The sequence below is a fragment of the Nylanderia fulva genome, unplaced genomic scaffold (genome assembly GCF_048542155.1).
Source record: "Nylanderia fulva isolate GAGA-0341 unplaced genomic scaffold, ASM4854215v1 Scaffold71, whole genome shotgun sequence".
Lineage (NCBI taxonomy): Eukaryota > Metazoa > Arthropoda > Insecta > Hymenoptera > Formicidae > Nylanderia > Nylanderia fulva.
In genome coordinates, this window is record NW_028190819.1 from 439,911 (window position 1) to 454,210 (window position 14,300).

Consider the following 14,300-nt stretch of genomic DNA (forward strand, 5'->3'; position numbering starts at 1 on the left):
TATATATATATATATATATATATATATAAACATTATAAAATATATTGACAATAAGTTATTTTTAAAATTGCACATTTGGTACATTTTACAAAAGGCTTATAAAATTATATATTAATTATTGAAAATTATTGCGCAATACATACAGAATCGCAGACTTATCATCCTTATAAATAATTCACATTGCCACACCAATAATAATAAAATAATATAAATAATGCAATTCTATGTCGAAATTTCAAACGTTATTGTAAAAAAATGAGAGCTATAAAAAAACACTTTTAATATAATTTTTAACAAGCTATCGCACAGAAACAATTTAATAAATTCTCCATTTAACTTGGAGAACAATTATAATGTTTCTCTCTGAATGTCATATTTTTTAACTTGTTTCTATATACGATTAATTAAATTTCAATAATTATGATTTTATTAATATAACATAATAATAATAATAAATATAACAATAATATGTAAATTACAAATATTATTGCGTTAATTATAGGCAACACAGAACTTCATTCAGCATAATTTTATCATAGATAAAATTGGTTTCATCAGATCGATTCAAGCTTGACAAATAACTATATAAAAATTCACTCAAATTCATAGTCCAATTATTTATCACGCGTGTGTTTAAATTAAATATATCATTAGACGTGACCAGATATACGAATTCAATAATACCCGTCCTGATAATCGGGATATCGGATTGACTGGTGCATCGAGGTGGATCCGTCCGGCCCAAGTAGGTACAAACTCGTCAATTTGCCATTGAAGGTATAAGGATCCATATCGAGGCTGTTAAGCGCATCATCCGGCCTCTTGGGCAATTTGTGATTCGCCGGCCACCGATAAATCGACGTGGGTTTGCCGTTAGTCACAAAATCAGCTGACAGAGTGTCCAAGTTCGTAATGGGGCTGTCAGCTGGTCTCTGGTTAGGCTTCTTCTGCCACTGGTAGACCGAAGTAGGCTTGCCGTTGCTCACGAAGTCCACGGGCACCTTGATGAAGGGATTGAGGGTCTGCTGAGAGGTCGGTTGAGGCCGAGTTGCGGGTCTTACGTAGGGTAGCTGAAGCAATTGGGTTACGAGAGGTAATTGGGGCTTTAAGGCCGCGGTGGAATACGTGGGTGGTTGCGAGATGTAGCCAAAACCGGGCACAAACGTGTACGGAGTGGGTGGGAGTCGGATGTAGAAGATGTTGCTCTCCTGGTACCTCTTCTGAAACTCCTTCGACAGTCGGTCCTGCCTCGCGACCTCTGAATCGTCGTTATAGTCCACTTCGAACGGGGATGGTATTCTCGGATAGTGGGATGAGACCCGCGACACTAAAGGATAGTCCAAAAGTAGAGCCTTGTGCTTCCTCGTGCCTCCTTGCGTCACTAACTTTTCATTGGCCTCGTTGTCGCGTGTCTCGGAATCTTTGAGACGACTCGTCGCACGCTTCAGGCTCGACAGCGTTTTATTTAGATTCTCCACCATTTTATCCGCTTTACCCGGACTCTCCGTAGGAGGCTGCAACAGCATTTTTTGGACCTGAAGGGCCAATCGATCGTCCAAGGTATCTTGAAAAGGATTCGCCGTTGCAAATCCGATTATAGGTATCAACAAGACCAGTACCATCGTCGTATAGTATCTGAAAAGGAACGAATTATTTTTGTAAAATCCTTTAAGTATCAGTCGCGAATTGTTATTTTTTTTATCTAAAAAACACTATTTTCTGTATTTTATATCAATAATTGGCAATTTTAGATATATTTGATCTAAAATTTAGATATATTTTATAGAGAGCAATTTTTAAGTAAGATCCCAGGTAGCAAATTGACACGTTATTTTGACGCCATTGACGTCACAAAAACTATTTTCTGTATATTATATAAATAATTGGCAATTATACAGATATATTTTATCTCCTACATAAAGCAATTTCTAAGTAAGATCCCAGGTAGCAAACTTCTTTTGACATCTAATGACGTTATTGACACATAATGACGTCATTTTGAAGTTTAATGACATTAGCTACCTGGGACATGTCCAAGATATCAGCATCGCGGTGTTTTTCCTCTTTTTAATTAAACCTGGAAATGATTTTATTTTCGCGAAGAACGCAGAAGAAATCTATATTCGCGTGTCCAATTAAATATCGCGCAAATGTCATTCTAGATCAGCTGAGGCAGCAAACGAGCCAAAACAAATTGTTCGCTCGTCGGGGTGGATGATTTTCTTGGAGGAGAGAGAGAGAAATACGCGTTTCCTGTCTAGCCGCACTATTATCAGGGCTCTCCTTATTCTCACTCGCAATTGTACGTTTGACGTCGAATAAATCACGTCCCTATGTAGAGTACGAACAAGAAAAAGGCAGACAAGAAAGGGAGACAAACGTGATGCGACGGCATTTGGACGCTTCGCGCTCCACGGAGGTTTCTTCTTCCTTATCTTCTTCTTCTTCTTCTTCTTCTTCTTCTTCTTCTTCTTGTTCTTCCTCTTCTTTTTCCTCCGGTGGTGGTGCGAAGCGAATGAAACAAGAGCACCAAGAATAGTAATTGAAAGCGAGTTATAAAATCGTCGAGTCACGCATTCCGCTCGCGAAGTCTTTCCGTGCTCGCTGGAGGACCTTGTAGAAGGTCGGGTAACAGAGCGCATAGGAATTGACCCTCTCGCATTCACCCTTTCGTAGATATTATTTTTAATTAATCAGGAGACAATGCTGTATATAGATATATTTTTTTCTATTCTGCTCTTCGTACTTTCGCAAGAATAATTATAGTTTATATATTTTTGTCTACATTGTATATGCTTTTATTATATATATTATATATATATTTTTTTTAATATATTTATTTTTTTATATTATATATCATTATATTATATTATTATATTATAATATATTATTATATATAATATATGTATATGTTATATATTTATATTATAATTGCATTATATTAATTATACATATATTATATTGTATATATTATATTAATATATTATATACATATAATATATATGTATATATTATATATTTATATTATAATTGTATTATATTAATTATATACATATATTATATTGTATTACATATATTTTATTACTATATTATATGTATATTATACTAATAATTTTCTAGAAGTAAAATACTAATTAGATTTAACCAGATTATCTCAGCTGTTCTCTTTCTTCCTTCAACGTCCCATTTAGCATTTTTGTTCTTTTGCCGAGTACATACACATTTGCGATATTTATATTTCTACTCTATGCTTAGGCTTATCTATACTTATCGCTTTTTGCGATCTGGAAAATGGTAGCTTTTTCATCGGTTATTAGTTTTTCATCACTCAATGATCGCTCGATGGAGGAATCCCTCGACAGATGTTCATTGTATAGATTAGTAGCTTCGTCATTATATGTACATTAACTATTAACAGCCGCGGCGTTATATGTCGTTATTCGCTAATCTAATTTGCTCCAGCAAGTTCGTCTAACTTCATTAATCGTTCAATGACTCGTACAGTCAACCTTTTAGACTTGTTATATATTATTAAAATATCATTTCCATATATTTATAAATTTTAAGACTGTGATTTTGCTCCGCATTTAAAACTATATAACTTTCCAATTATATCATACTTAAATACTGTTTCATATATATATATATCATATTATCAGTTTACTATAGATGAAAATAAATAATATGAAATTATTGACTAAATTTGAAAAAAATTGTACAGCTTGTAAAATTATACAGCTTTTTCTTTTTATATAATTATATATATTTTCTCAGAATAATAAAAATAAAGGCTTTTAAAATTAGACTTATATTTGTATATATGTGTATATTATATTTCAATTGTGATGTATTTTTTATGTATAAACGATTTAAATTTTATTGACACAAAAGATATAAATAATTTTAGTAGAGAAATTATTATTTAGATTCACTTTTAAAAATTTTTAAATGAAAAAAGGTAATATTGTTTTAAATAATGTATAATATATGCATATAAGCATAATATGTAATATATATGTATATATTTATTGACTTTTCGTAAAAAAATCGTACAGTTATATTTAAATTAAATAATTGTAACATATATGTGAACAAAAAATAAAATATGTAAAAAACTTTGAAAAATTCATATTCCATTGATTACTTATTATTGATACATACAACGTTAAACGTAGTTTGTATTACATTATTTAAATGCTGACCATTTTTCGAATCTAGATAATATTAATTTTTTATATAATTATCAATATTATCGACAAATGAGAATTATATATTGTAAATATTTTATCATCAGTCGATATTTAACTGATTCCATGTAAAAAATGTAAAAAATAATAATATTAATAAATTACATATAATATACGTTTTAATACACATACAAAAGCCATCAACTTTTTTTGAATAAGTTTAGAAATTTTATTTTTTTCTTCTAAAATATAAATTAAACAAATAAATAAATATAATTAAACAATTAGAAAAGTTTTTCAAGCAACTTCATAAATGAGTGAAAAGAAATAATACGATATTTCTGGGAAGAAACTCTACATACATGTATATATAATTATATATTTATAAAACTATATACGACATATTAAATGTGATATCCATTTATCTCTAATAGTCTCTATTTATTTTATAACTGTTAATTTCGTATTTATTAATTAATATGTATCAGATTATATGTTAATTAATAATCCCAGTAAAACTGTCATCGAAGAAATTTTATCGATTCTTAAGTTATTGCGATACCTATAACATCTATATAAAAATAAAATACGATTATACACATCCGGATTTTCTATATATTTTATATTTTTAACTATTGTTTCTTCGCTGCATATATATATATATATATATATATATACCCAAAATTAATTTTATTTAATGTTGTACACAAATGACACTTCTGATTTTAGTTTACATAATATATGTAGACATTTCATTTTTGTGTATAGAAAAATAATACACGTATATTGAAATGTTTAATTAAATTCGATATGCAACATATATGACACACTTTTACTTTAATTTTTCGTCGCTTTACTTAGCTGCTATCTTATCGCGTTACGTATCGTACGCATTGCGCGTATACGAACCGTTATTTCTCTGAAACAAAGCACCGGTACATAGATATATGTACGTACATACATGTATCACTATGAGTACTACATAATAATGTGGTATTTCGTATCGCAAAAGGCGAGGCGAGCATCATAAATATTCACAATCAATTTCGCGAGCGAGAGGAAGAATGAAAAAATATTTATTTTAAATAAAAAAAATTAATTAATTAATATAAATACCTGTTTATGTTTATTTTTGTATTTAGTTGATAAGAAAATTCTTTTATATATATTTATTTGTTTCAAATAAATGATTTATAAGGTAGTATGAAAATAAATATTTATTAATCATTTATTTGAAGCTAATAATATTGATTTGATGTAAAAAAATTTTTATTTTAAATAAAAAAATAATTAATTAATTAATTAATATAAATATTTTAATAAATATTAATATAAATATTATAATGAAATTATATTTGTGAAATAAAATAATATAAAAGTTTTATTTATTAAATTATAATTGAATTAATTAAATGTAATTTCGAAAATTATTCTGCAAAATTAATTATATTAATAAATAGTATTCTATAAAATTTAATAAAAATATTTTAAGTAATTTGAAATTAATACATCTATAGGAAAAAATTTTTAATGCAAAAATATAATCAAAATAAAATATATAGAAATACATGGCTGAAAATGATCTTCTTAGATACTTTTCATAAAGAATAAAATGACTCCAAACTGTGTTAATTGAAGAATATAATTAATTCATTAAGGAATTTTTGCGAAGTAAATAATCTAATAATATTTAAGGATACGTGTTACTAATGCATTATTTAATTTTTGCAAAATATATTTTTCCAATCAAATTTAATAAAGAATATAATTTTTTAATAATCTATGAAATATGTATATTGAACGTATGTGATAAAAATAATATAAAGGAATTTTTGTACAAAATCATATATTGAAACTGGACGAACGATTAATCTTAATTTCCTCGATTAGATATATTAATAGAAAGTCTGCAATCATAAATATGTAATGCATTTGCATATGAATAGATATACTGAAAATTCTTGAAATTGAAACTGATTCTGGTAAAGGTTCTGATATTTTAGATATTAATGAAAAAATTATAATATATACATAAAATAAAAGTATAAAATTGTTTAAATTCAAATCTCTTTGTTTTCTCTCATTTTTACAGAAGTATTTATAATAAACAATTAAAGAAAATTGAATAAAAATTGCATGTCCAAAATGAGTATATTTGATTTGACATAAAATCGAAAATTACATTAAAAAACATTGTCTGTATTAAATTTTATTGATGCCATTAATTCTTTTAAGTACAATGGTTTGTGAAAGCGCGTATTTATATAGAGGACATTATCATAAAAATATTCATAAAAAGGAGAAAGGAATTTTCGAATATATTCGAATTATCTATTTATTCTCTCTCTCTCCCTTATTTGACTTTAACATCCTTATTTCTACACAAAGATATTCATATATGGAGCATATATGTAAGAATCTTATAAAGATATCACATAAAGATTAAGTGCCGCAATAATTAGCATAATATTTCTGTATCACCTTTCTGAAGAAAAGGCAGATATCGATTAGAAAGTCGCGGCAAATGGAATCTCGTATTTCTCATCAATAACAGCTGGGGATAGATATTTAGTTTGCATTTAACTAAGCGTTGAAGAGAGGAAAACAGGAAAGCAGATATCATTTTCTGTCGTCATAGACTGCATTTAATTATTTTTCTATCGCTATTTTCTCCACACTGACCTATTTTACGTCTAATAATGTGTTTTCATTGAAAAATCCAATAATAATAACAAAACATTGAATTAAGTCTTTTATCCTAGATCACAATCTTCGTTCACCACATGTTTTATTTTATCGAGCGATTATCGGTCGTTAATTATCTTTTGTTGACAATGAAAAAAAATATATGTATTCGTACACTAAAAAAGAAATTATTAAATTAATAAATATTTATTTTAATATTGCCTTATAAATCATTTATTTGAAACAAATAAATATATATAAAAGAATTTTCTTATATATCAAATAAATAAAAAAATAAACATAAATTTTTATATTAATTAATTTTTTTAATTTAAAATAAATATTTTTTACATCAAATCAATATTATTAGCTTCGAATAAATGATTTATAAATAAATATTTATTCGAATTCGATGAATGTTTCTCTTTAGTGTGCGTCTACCTAAATCACAATCTTCGTTCATCACATGTTTCATTTTATCGAGCGATTATCGGTCGTTAATTATCTTTTGTTGACAATGAAAAAAAATATATGTATTCGTACACTAAAAAAGAAATTATTAAATTAATAAATATTTATTTTAATATTGCCTTATAAATCATTTATTTGAAACAAATAAATATATATAAAAGAATTTTCTTATATATCAAATAAATAAAAAAATAAACATAAATATTTATATTAATTAATTTTTTTAAATTTAAAATAAATATTTTTCACATCAAATCAATATTATTAAATAAATATTTATTCGAATTCGATGAATGTTTCTCTTCAGTGTGCGTCTACCTAAAAATAGGAAAACAATCCGAGGTATTTTTTTCCTCGACATTTCCACTGATTATCGAAGCGTGCCACGTGGCTTCTTCAAGGAACCAAATGCGAAATTAGTCCGAAATTACCCCTGTTCGCCGATGCATCAGTGACAATAGCCACTAAACGTCACCTTAGACAGCCATACTTTCTACGAGAAGTTGTATCATTACACATGTTCCATACTCGGAATAGATTCCCCTTTTCACATATATATGTACGGTCAACCTTCAATTTCGACGGAAGCCGAGATGGGAGAGAGTTGGCTATCGGGTAATAAACACATAGCCCCGGGATCCCATTGTTGACCCGAATAATTGCATGTTAATCGCACTTATATTCCGTCAAGCGGAAACGGGGCCATTTTTTCACCGTCTCTGAGCAAAGAAGGATGGTACATATGTTTGGTGAAAATCACACACAGAAGTCTTTCTTTTCTTTTTTTTTTGCCGGAGAAACACTAAATAGCCACCGGGAGGTTTTTGGGAAACTTATTTTCGACCTGTGAATAACTGAGAACTTCTTAATTTCTGCGGTGCATAATAAATAAAATAGATATATTATGCTGTCAAAAAAAGTTCTCTCGCTATTGTTTTAATTATACAGTTAAGGATGACAGGGTTGGGTAATTAACTTTAATTAATTAGTTAAAAGTTAATAATTTTTAACTTAGCTCAGTTATAATTTAAAATGTAATTATTTTTAATTTTAACTAGTTATTTTTCACCTTCGACTTTTTTCCTAAGTTCATTTTTTTTATCTCTGAATACCATATTGTTTTTTTTATAAGTTACAATTGTAATTACCCAAAAAAATTATTCTATATAAAAATAAATTCTAATTTAATATATGTTTTTAAAAATTAACTTTTAAATTAACTTATTCAGTTGATTTAATCTCAACTTAACTTTAACTGAGTGAATTTTTTATTCATGCAACTTTTAACTTAACTAAATTAATTTTCCAAGCAATGAACTCTAACTTAACTTGATTTTAAAAAAATCCTCAACTTACCCAACCCTGGAAATGATTAATCTGACATTCGAATAAATCATTAGTGTCGTTCTTCGGCATAAAACATAGGATATAGGAAGTAAAGATTGCGATCACAATTTTAGCGCGGAGATATTCATAGAGATACTCGTTCTTATATTCGCTGTTTCTCTAATCATCCAATTTTACGCTACTGATTTCAGCACGATATGATGTAGGCATACATGGAATCCTTGCAGGATGTAGAGCAGAAGTTCATGGCGGTGATTCATCGGTCATTGAGAAGAAAGAATTTTCTATCTTATAAGATTCCTTAATCTGGATCCAAGTATATAATATGTCATCTCCAATATTTATGCAGTTTTACAGAACATAATTTTCAATGATCGTCATCAGAATTACGAGGCTTCTTTCCCAATTTAAAATATTATTTGTTATCTACTGTGTTCCTTCAATTATTATTTCTTGCACATATAATCATTGGTAAATTAATTTAAAAAAATTAATTAATAATAATTAATTAATAATAGATAATAAAAAATTATAATAAATATAATAAATAATTTAGTATTAATAATAAGAATAATAAATTAATTAGTAAAACAATAAATTAATGAAAAAAATTAATTAATTGAAAAATAAACAAATTTCTATATTATTTGTTATCTACTGCGTTCCTTCATTTATTATTTCTTGCGCATATAATCATTGGTAAATTAATAAAAAAAAATAAATTAATTAATAATAATTAATTAATAACAAAATTATAATAAATAATTGAATAACAAATAATAAAAAAATATATTAATTAATTGAAAACTAAATTAAATAAAATCAATTCAACATGCACGATGATTTTCACATGTATGTACGTATTAAAGAATGGTGAAGGATATCGCCTAATTAGGATTGAATAGCACGTGGCTTTCCTAATGAGCGACAAGGTTCTTTCACATAATTGCGACATACAACAACGAAGGTCTTTTTAAAACTGCAGGTGCTTCCTCTGTAGATCACAATCGTGCAAGCGAGTCTATTTGCCGTTTATCATTCGTCATTCTCATTATTACCGCGAATTATAGGAATCTCGATTTGAGAAATGTCGATTGTTCACCGAGGCTAACAATGTAAACAATGTAAACAAATGTTAATTTCGAAATTCAGCAGTTTGATTTGCAAGAATTTAATTTTATGTTTTAATAAGACAAATGCATTATTTTCTAATTTTGGAATAATTTCCCATAAATTATTTCGAGATATTTTGCTTGTAAAAATTCTTGGTTGATTAAGATCATTAGAAATTACTGATCTACGGATTCTGATGAGTCCAGGAATGCCTAATTTTTTTGTGACTCCATCTTATAATTAATATAATAATATAATAATATTTAATATAAAAATATAATAATATAAAAATATATTAATATAAAAAATAGATTGTATTTTAAATAAATACGATAATCATTTCCTATATTATTATCGCATATTTCACTTCTTTATATTGTGAGACTATACAATTTCAATAATTTCTACATTATTATGTCCCTATATAATTACCTATTTGCAAATAAAATTAATTTGATCCATTTGATTCCATTACATAACTTCGGGATCCGTTATGCGATTAAACGTCTGTTTCATCAAATAAGATGCTTTTTTTTAAATCCAATATATTTCGCTATATTGTGACTGATTTTTTTCTCCACATAATAAAATTGATGTAAACGTCGATTTTTTCAAACTGAAATATGTATATTACTTAAAAAAAATATATATAATACTATATCTAAATATTTTTTCTGTGCCATCTACAAACTTTCATTTGATTCCTTTTAATAGATATAGGAAATTGCTAAATTAATAATTTAAATTAATAAATTAAATTATGAATTGTTTAAAATGTGTATATAATTCTCAATCAATACTATTTTGTAATAAATAAATAGTGTTTTACTCTCTTGCATAAATTATCCAATTAATTAAATCCGGCATGAAAGGCATAAATAATGAAATATATATAAAATATATATATTATATAATAAAATATAACCTGCACACCTCGTTTTCCAAATATTATATATACACATATATAATTTCCGAAGCGTGAAATGTTTCCTTTCGATTTACTACACCGTGGCCAGTTGGACATTGACCATTTATCTCGTGAAAAAATGCTTATTTATTATGGACGCTACTAGATTTGTTTTTTTGTTTATACTTGGAATCGTTAGGAAGTGAAATTCTCATGTCCGAATCTCAAACCGGTTCTACTACCAGCGAATACAAAATTTAATTCGTCTGGTAAACGAGCGATCAACTTTATGATCCACCTCACGAACGAATCCGCAAATAGAAAACGAACTTTTACGTCGCATTCACGATTATAAAAGTGAGGAATGATATGGTTCACGTAGAAAATTAATTTACCAATAATTTGAAAAAATATACCAAGACTGGAAAATAATTTGGAACAATTTCGTCAATCGACAAATAATCGATCGATACATCGATTAACAGGCATAAGTCATTTTTCATTAATTTGAATTTTAACATAAGTTTTCATTATACATTTTTTCATGCAGAGGAACTTTAGGACGTTTTGACATCTACGCAAATATTACAGAAAGTTACGAATAAATAGATATAGGTAGCTAAAATCTAAAATTGATAAATTTCTTTATAAATTTATAAATTAAGCTAAAATAATTTAAGAATTTTTTATAAATAGATTGTACTTTTATTAATATTATCAATGGCGAACCAAAAATATGTCGTATTGTTTTTATAAAATTTATGCATTTTATATTTCTATTATCACTTCATGCTTTTTATTTAAAAAATAAAATTTTATGGATTATTTAATATTTTTTAGTTATTAAAATTTTACGAATATACTTTAACCGAGTGCACCTAATATTTTATAATACATATCAATAGATTAAAAAAAAATAATTAAAATATATAAGATACTTTAAAATATTGTCCCACTATAATTTCAAAATTTTTAAGTTGAAAAAATATGCAGAAGCAGCGCACTCTAGGATACACCATTTTTTATAATCGTATAATAATAAATCGTGAGTTAAATGACGGAATGGCGAGAAAATGGGCAGAAGAAGACAAAATGTATTTTATCATTCACAAGCGACGCATGATAAAGATATCGATCACGTAGCTAACGTAAAAAAAAAGAATTCTTCACGATTTTCCCATGCTCAACTAGCTGTCTTTGGATCTTTTGTTGGACATTATTGGAATTTCAATTGATAGAACGGTGATAGAGATCGTGACGACATGTCGCTATCATTTCGATCACTTGCGGAAGGTCGCACGTGATTGTATTAATAAATCCTATATTAATACACTTAAAAAAATTTAGTTAATTCTTATAAGTATTTATTTTAATAATGTCAAATAAATCATTTATTTGAAACTAATAAAATTTATTTGATATGAAAAATATTTATTTGATATAAGAAAATCCTTTTCACAAAACAAATCAATATTTATTTGTTTCAAATAAACGATTTATTTGACAGTATTGAACTAAATATGTATTAATTTAGTTATTTTTTTCAGTGTATAAATTGTACTTTTTTATGTCATGCACACTAAAAAAATGCGTTAACTTGACCAAATCTTTCAACTAAATTACTATTTTGTTAATTGAACATATACTAGAATTTAAGTCAAATATACATTTTGTTAGATTTAATTTAAATAATTTATATGCTTAATTAACAAAATAATATTTATAGTTGAAAAATTTAGTTAATAAATTTTTTCCTCAGTATATATATATATATATATATATATATATATATATAAATTTAGTTAATTCTTATAAGTATTTATTTCAATACTGTCAAATAAATCATTTATTTGAAACTACTAATATTTATTTGTTTCAAATAAATGATTAATTTGACAGTATTGAACTAAATATGTATTTTTTTCAGTGTATATATCCACATTGCATTTTTTTGATCGAGGTCTACAAAATCATATAATTTCGTAGAATTTCTATACAATTATTCGCAATTACTCGTAATTATATAAAACGCGCAATTTCAGAGCAATTACTCGATTCGTGCGAAAAAAGGAAGATTACGAAAGAAACTTACTTAATTACTTACCGCGTTATCCGAATCTCGCAGACAAGTGGAGATGTCTCTTCTTTTCCCTCGTGAGCGTATCTCTTCTTCCAAAATGCATCCGAGAACGTCCGAGATTTTCCCCAGAGCAGGAAGATATTTTTCAGTCTTGTGCACTTTTTTCTTCCCGAACAGCTGACGACGCTCGAGCGCACAAATTCACCTGGTTCCGCGGATTCTTGCGCGATCTTCCGCTATCAGAATGAAAGCTTTTCTTAAGGCCGTCTTGTACTTATGTTGCTGCCCCCACTATGAGTGGCGACGAAACGCACTTGGTGTGTGATGTTTCGAAGAATTCTAGCCTCCCCCCTAGAATAAGTTCGATACAGAACCACCTCGGCACACTTTCGTTCGTTTTTGCACCTCTTCAGGCCGACGACGCGACGCTTCACTCTTCCCGATGCAGCTTCACTCTTCACGAGACACTTTTGCTTTTGCTCGGGACCGAAATCAATCATGCAGAGGAAGTTCGATTGTCATCAATCTGTCAGTGAAGCAATTTAACAATGAATCAATCAGCAAAGCAATTTAACGATGACTCAATCGCTGTATCGAATCTTTTATTCTTCTCTTGACAGCTCGCTTTTTTTTTAATGTGAAGAAATTTATTTATTTATTTGTCATTTGTACCTAAATTAGTTTTATAGATTTTTTGCTCGAAAGGGGCTTCTGAAATTTCCAAACTTCCAGGAAAGAAATGAAGAAGTCATCTTCGCTCGTAAAATAATTTGCTGTATCGAATCTTTTTTCTTCTCTTGACAGCTCGCTCTTTTTTTTTAAATGTGAAGAAATTTATTTACTTATTTGTCATTTGTACCTAAATTAGTTTTATAGATTTTTTGCTTCAAAAGGGGTTCCTGAAATTTCCAAACTTCCAGGAAAGAAATGAAGAAGTCATCTTCGCTCGTAAAATAATTTGCTGTATCGAATCGTTTTTCTTCTCTTGACAGCTCGCTTTTTTTTTAAATGTGAAGAAATTTATTTATTTATTTGTCATTTGTACCTAAATTAGTTTTATAATATTTGCTTTGAAAGGGGCTTTTGAAATTTCCAAACTTCCATGAAAGAAATGAAGAAGTCATCTTCGCTGGTAAAATAATTCAGAATTTTCTGTGATTTATTCTTCAGCAGAGGATTCTCTGCAAATTTTTCACATTTTTTTCATTTTCTTCGAGAGCCGAATTTGATCACAATACTAATGTTTGATTATTTACGCTATATTTATGCAATATAATTATTACATTTATAATTATTATATAATTATTACATTTGATCACGTGTTCGATCATCTTCAGTATTTTTATGTCATTTGATAAAAATTACACTAAACAAAATTATTAAATTAATAAATATTTATTTCAATATTGCCTTATAAACCATTTATTTAAAACAAATAAATATTTATGTTTTGAAAAGGATTTTCTTATATCAAATAAATATTTTTTCACAATCAAATCAATATTATTAG

At 27.3% G+C, this 14,300-nt stretch overlaps 1 protein-coding gene across 1 annotated transcript; it reads right to left on the reverse strand.

The window, feature by feature from the left end:
- Nucleotides 1-491: 491 nt before the first annotated feature.
- LOC114937598 (uncharacterized) lies at nucleotides 492-14,183 on the reverse strand. The gene is made up of 2 exons (XM_029311116.2): nucleotides 12,815-14,183; nucleotides 492-1,635 (listed from the first exon to the last, which is right to left on the reverse strand). Exon 2 carries the CDS (start codon nucleotides 1,620-1,622, stop codon nucleotides 675-677), a length of 948 nt encoding a protein of 315 aa, XP_029166949.1. The 5' UTR covers nucleotides 1,623-1,635; nucleotides 12,815-14,183; the 3' UTR covers nucleotides 492-674.
- Nucleotides 14,184-14,300: the final 117 nt, after the last annotated feature.

Excerpts from the sequence above, each read along its gene's own strand:
- LOC114937598 (XM_029311116.2), bottom strand. The coding sequence starts at position 1,622 with ATGGTACTGGTCTTGTTGATACCTATAATCGGATTTGCAACGGCGAAT.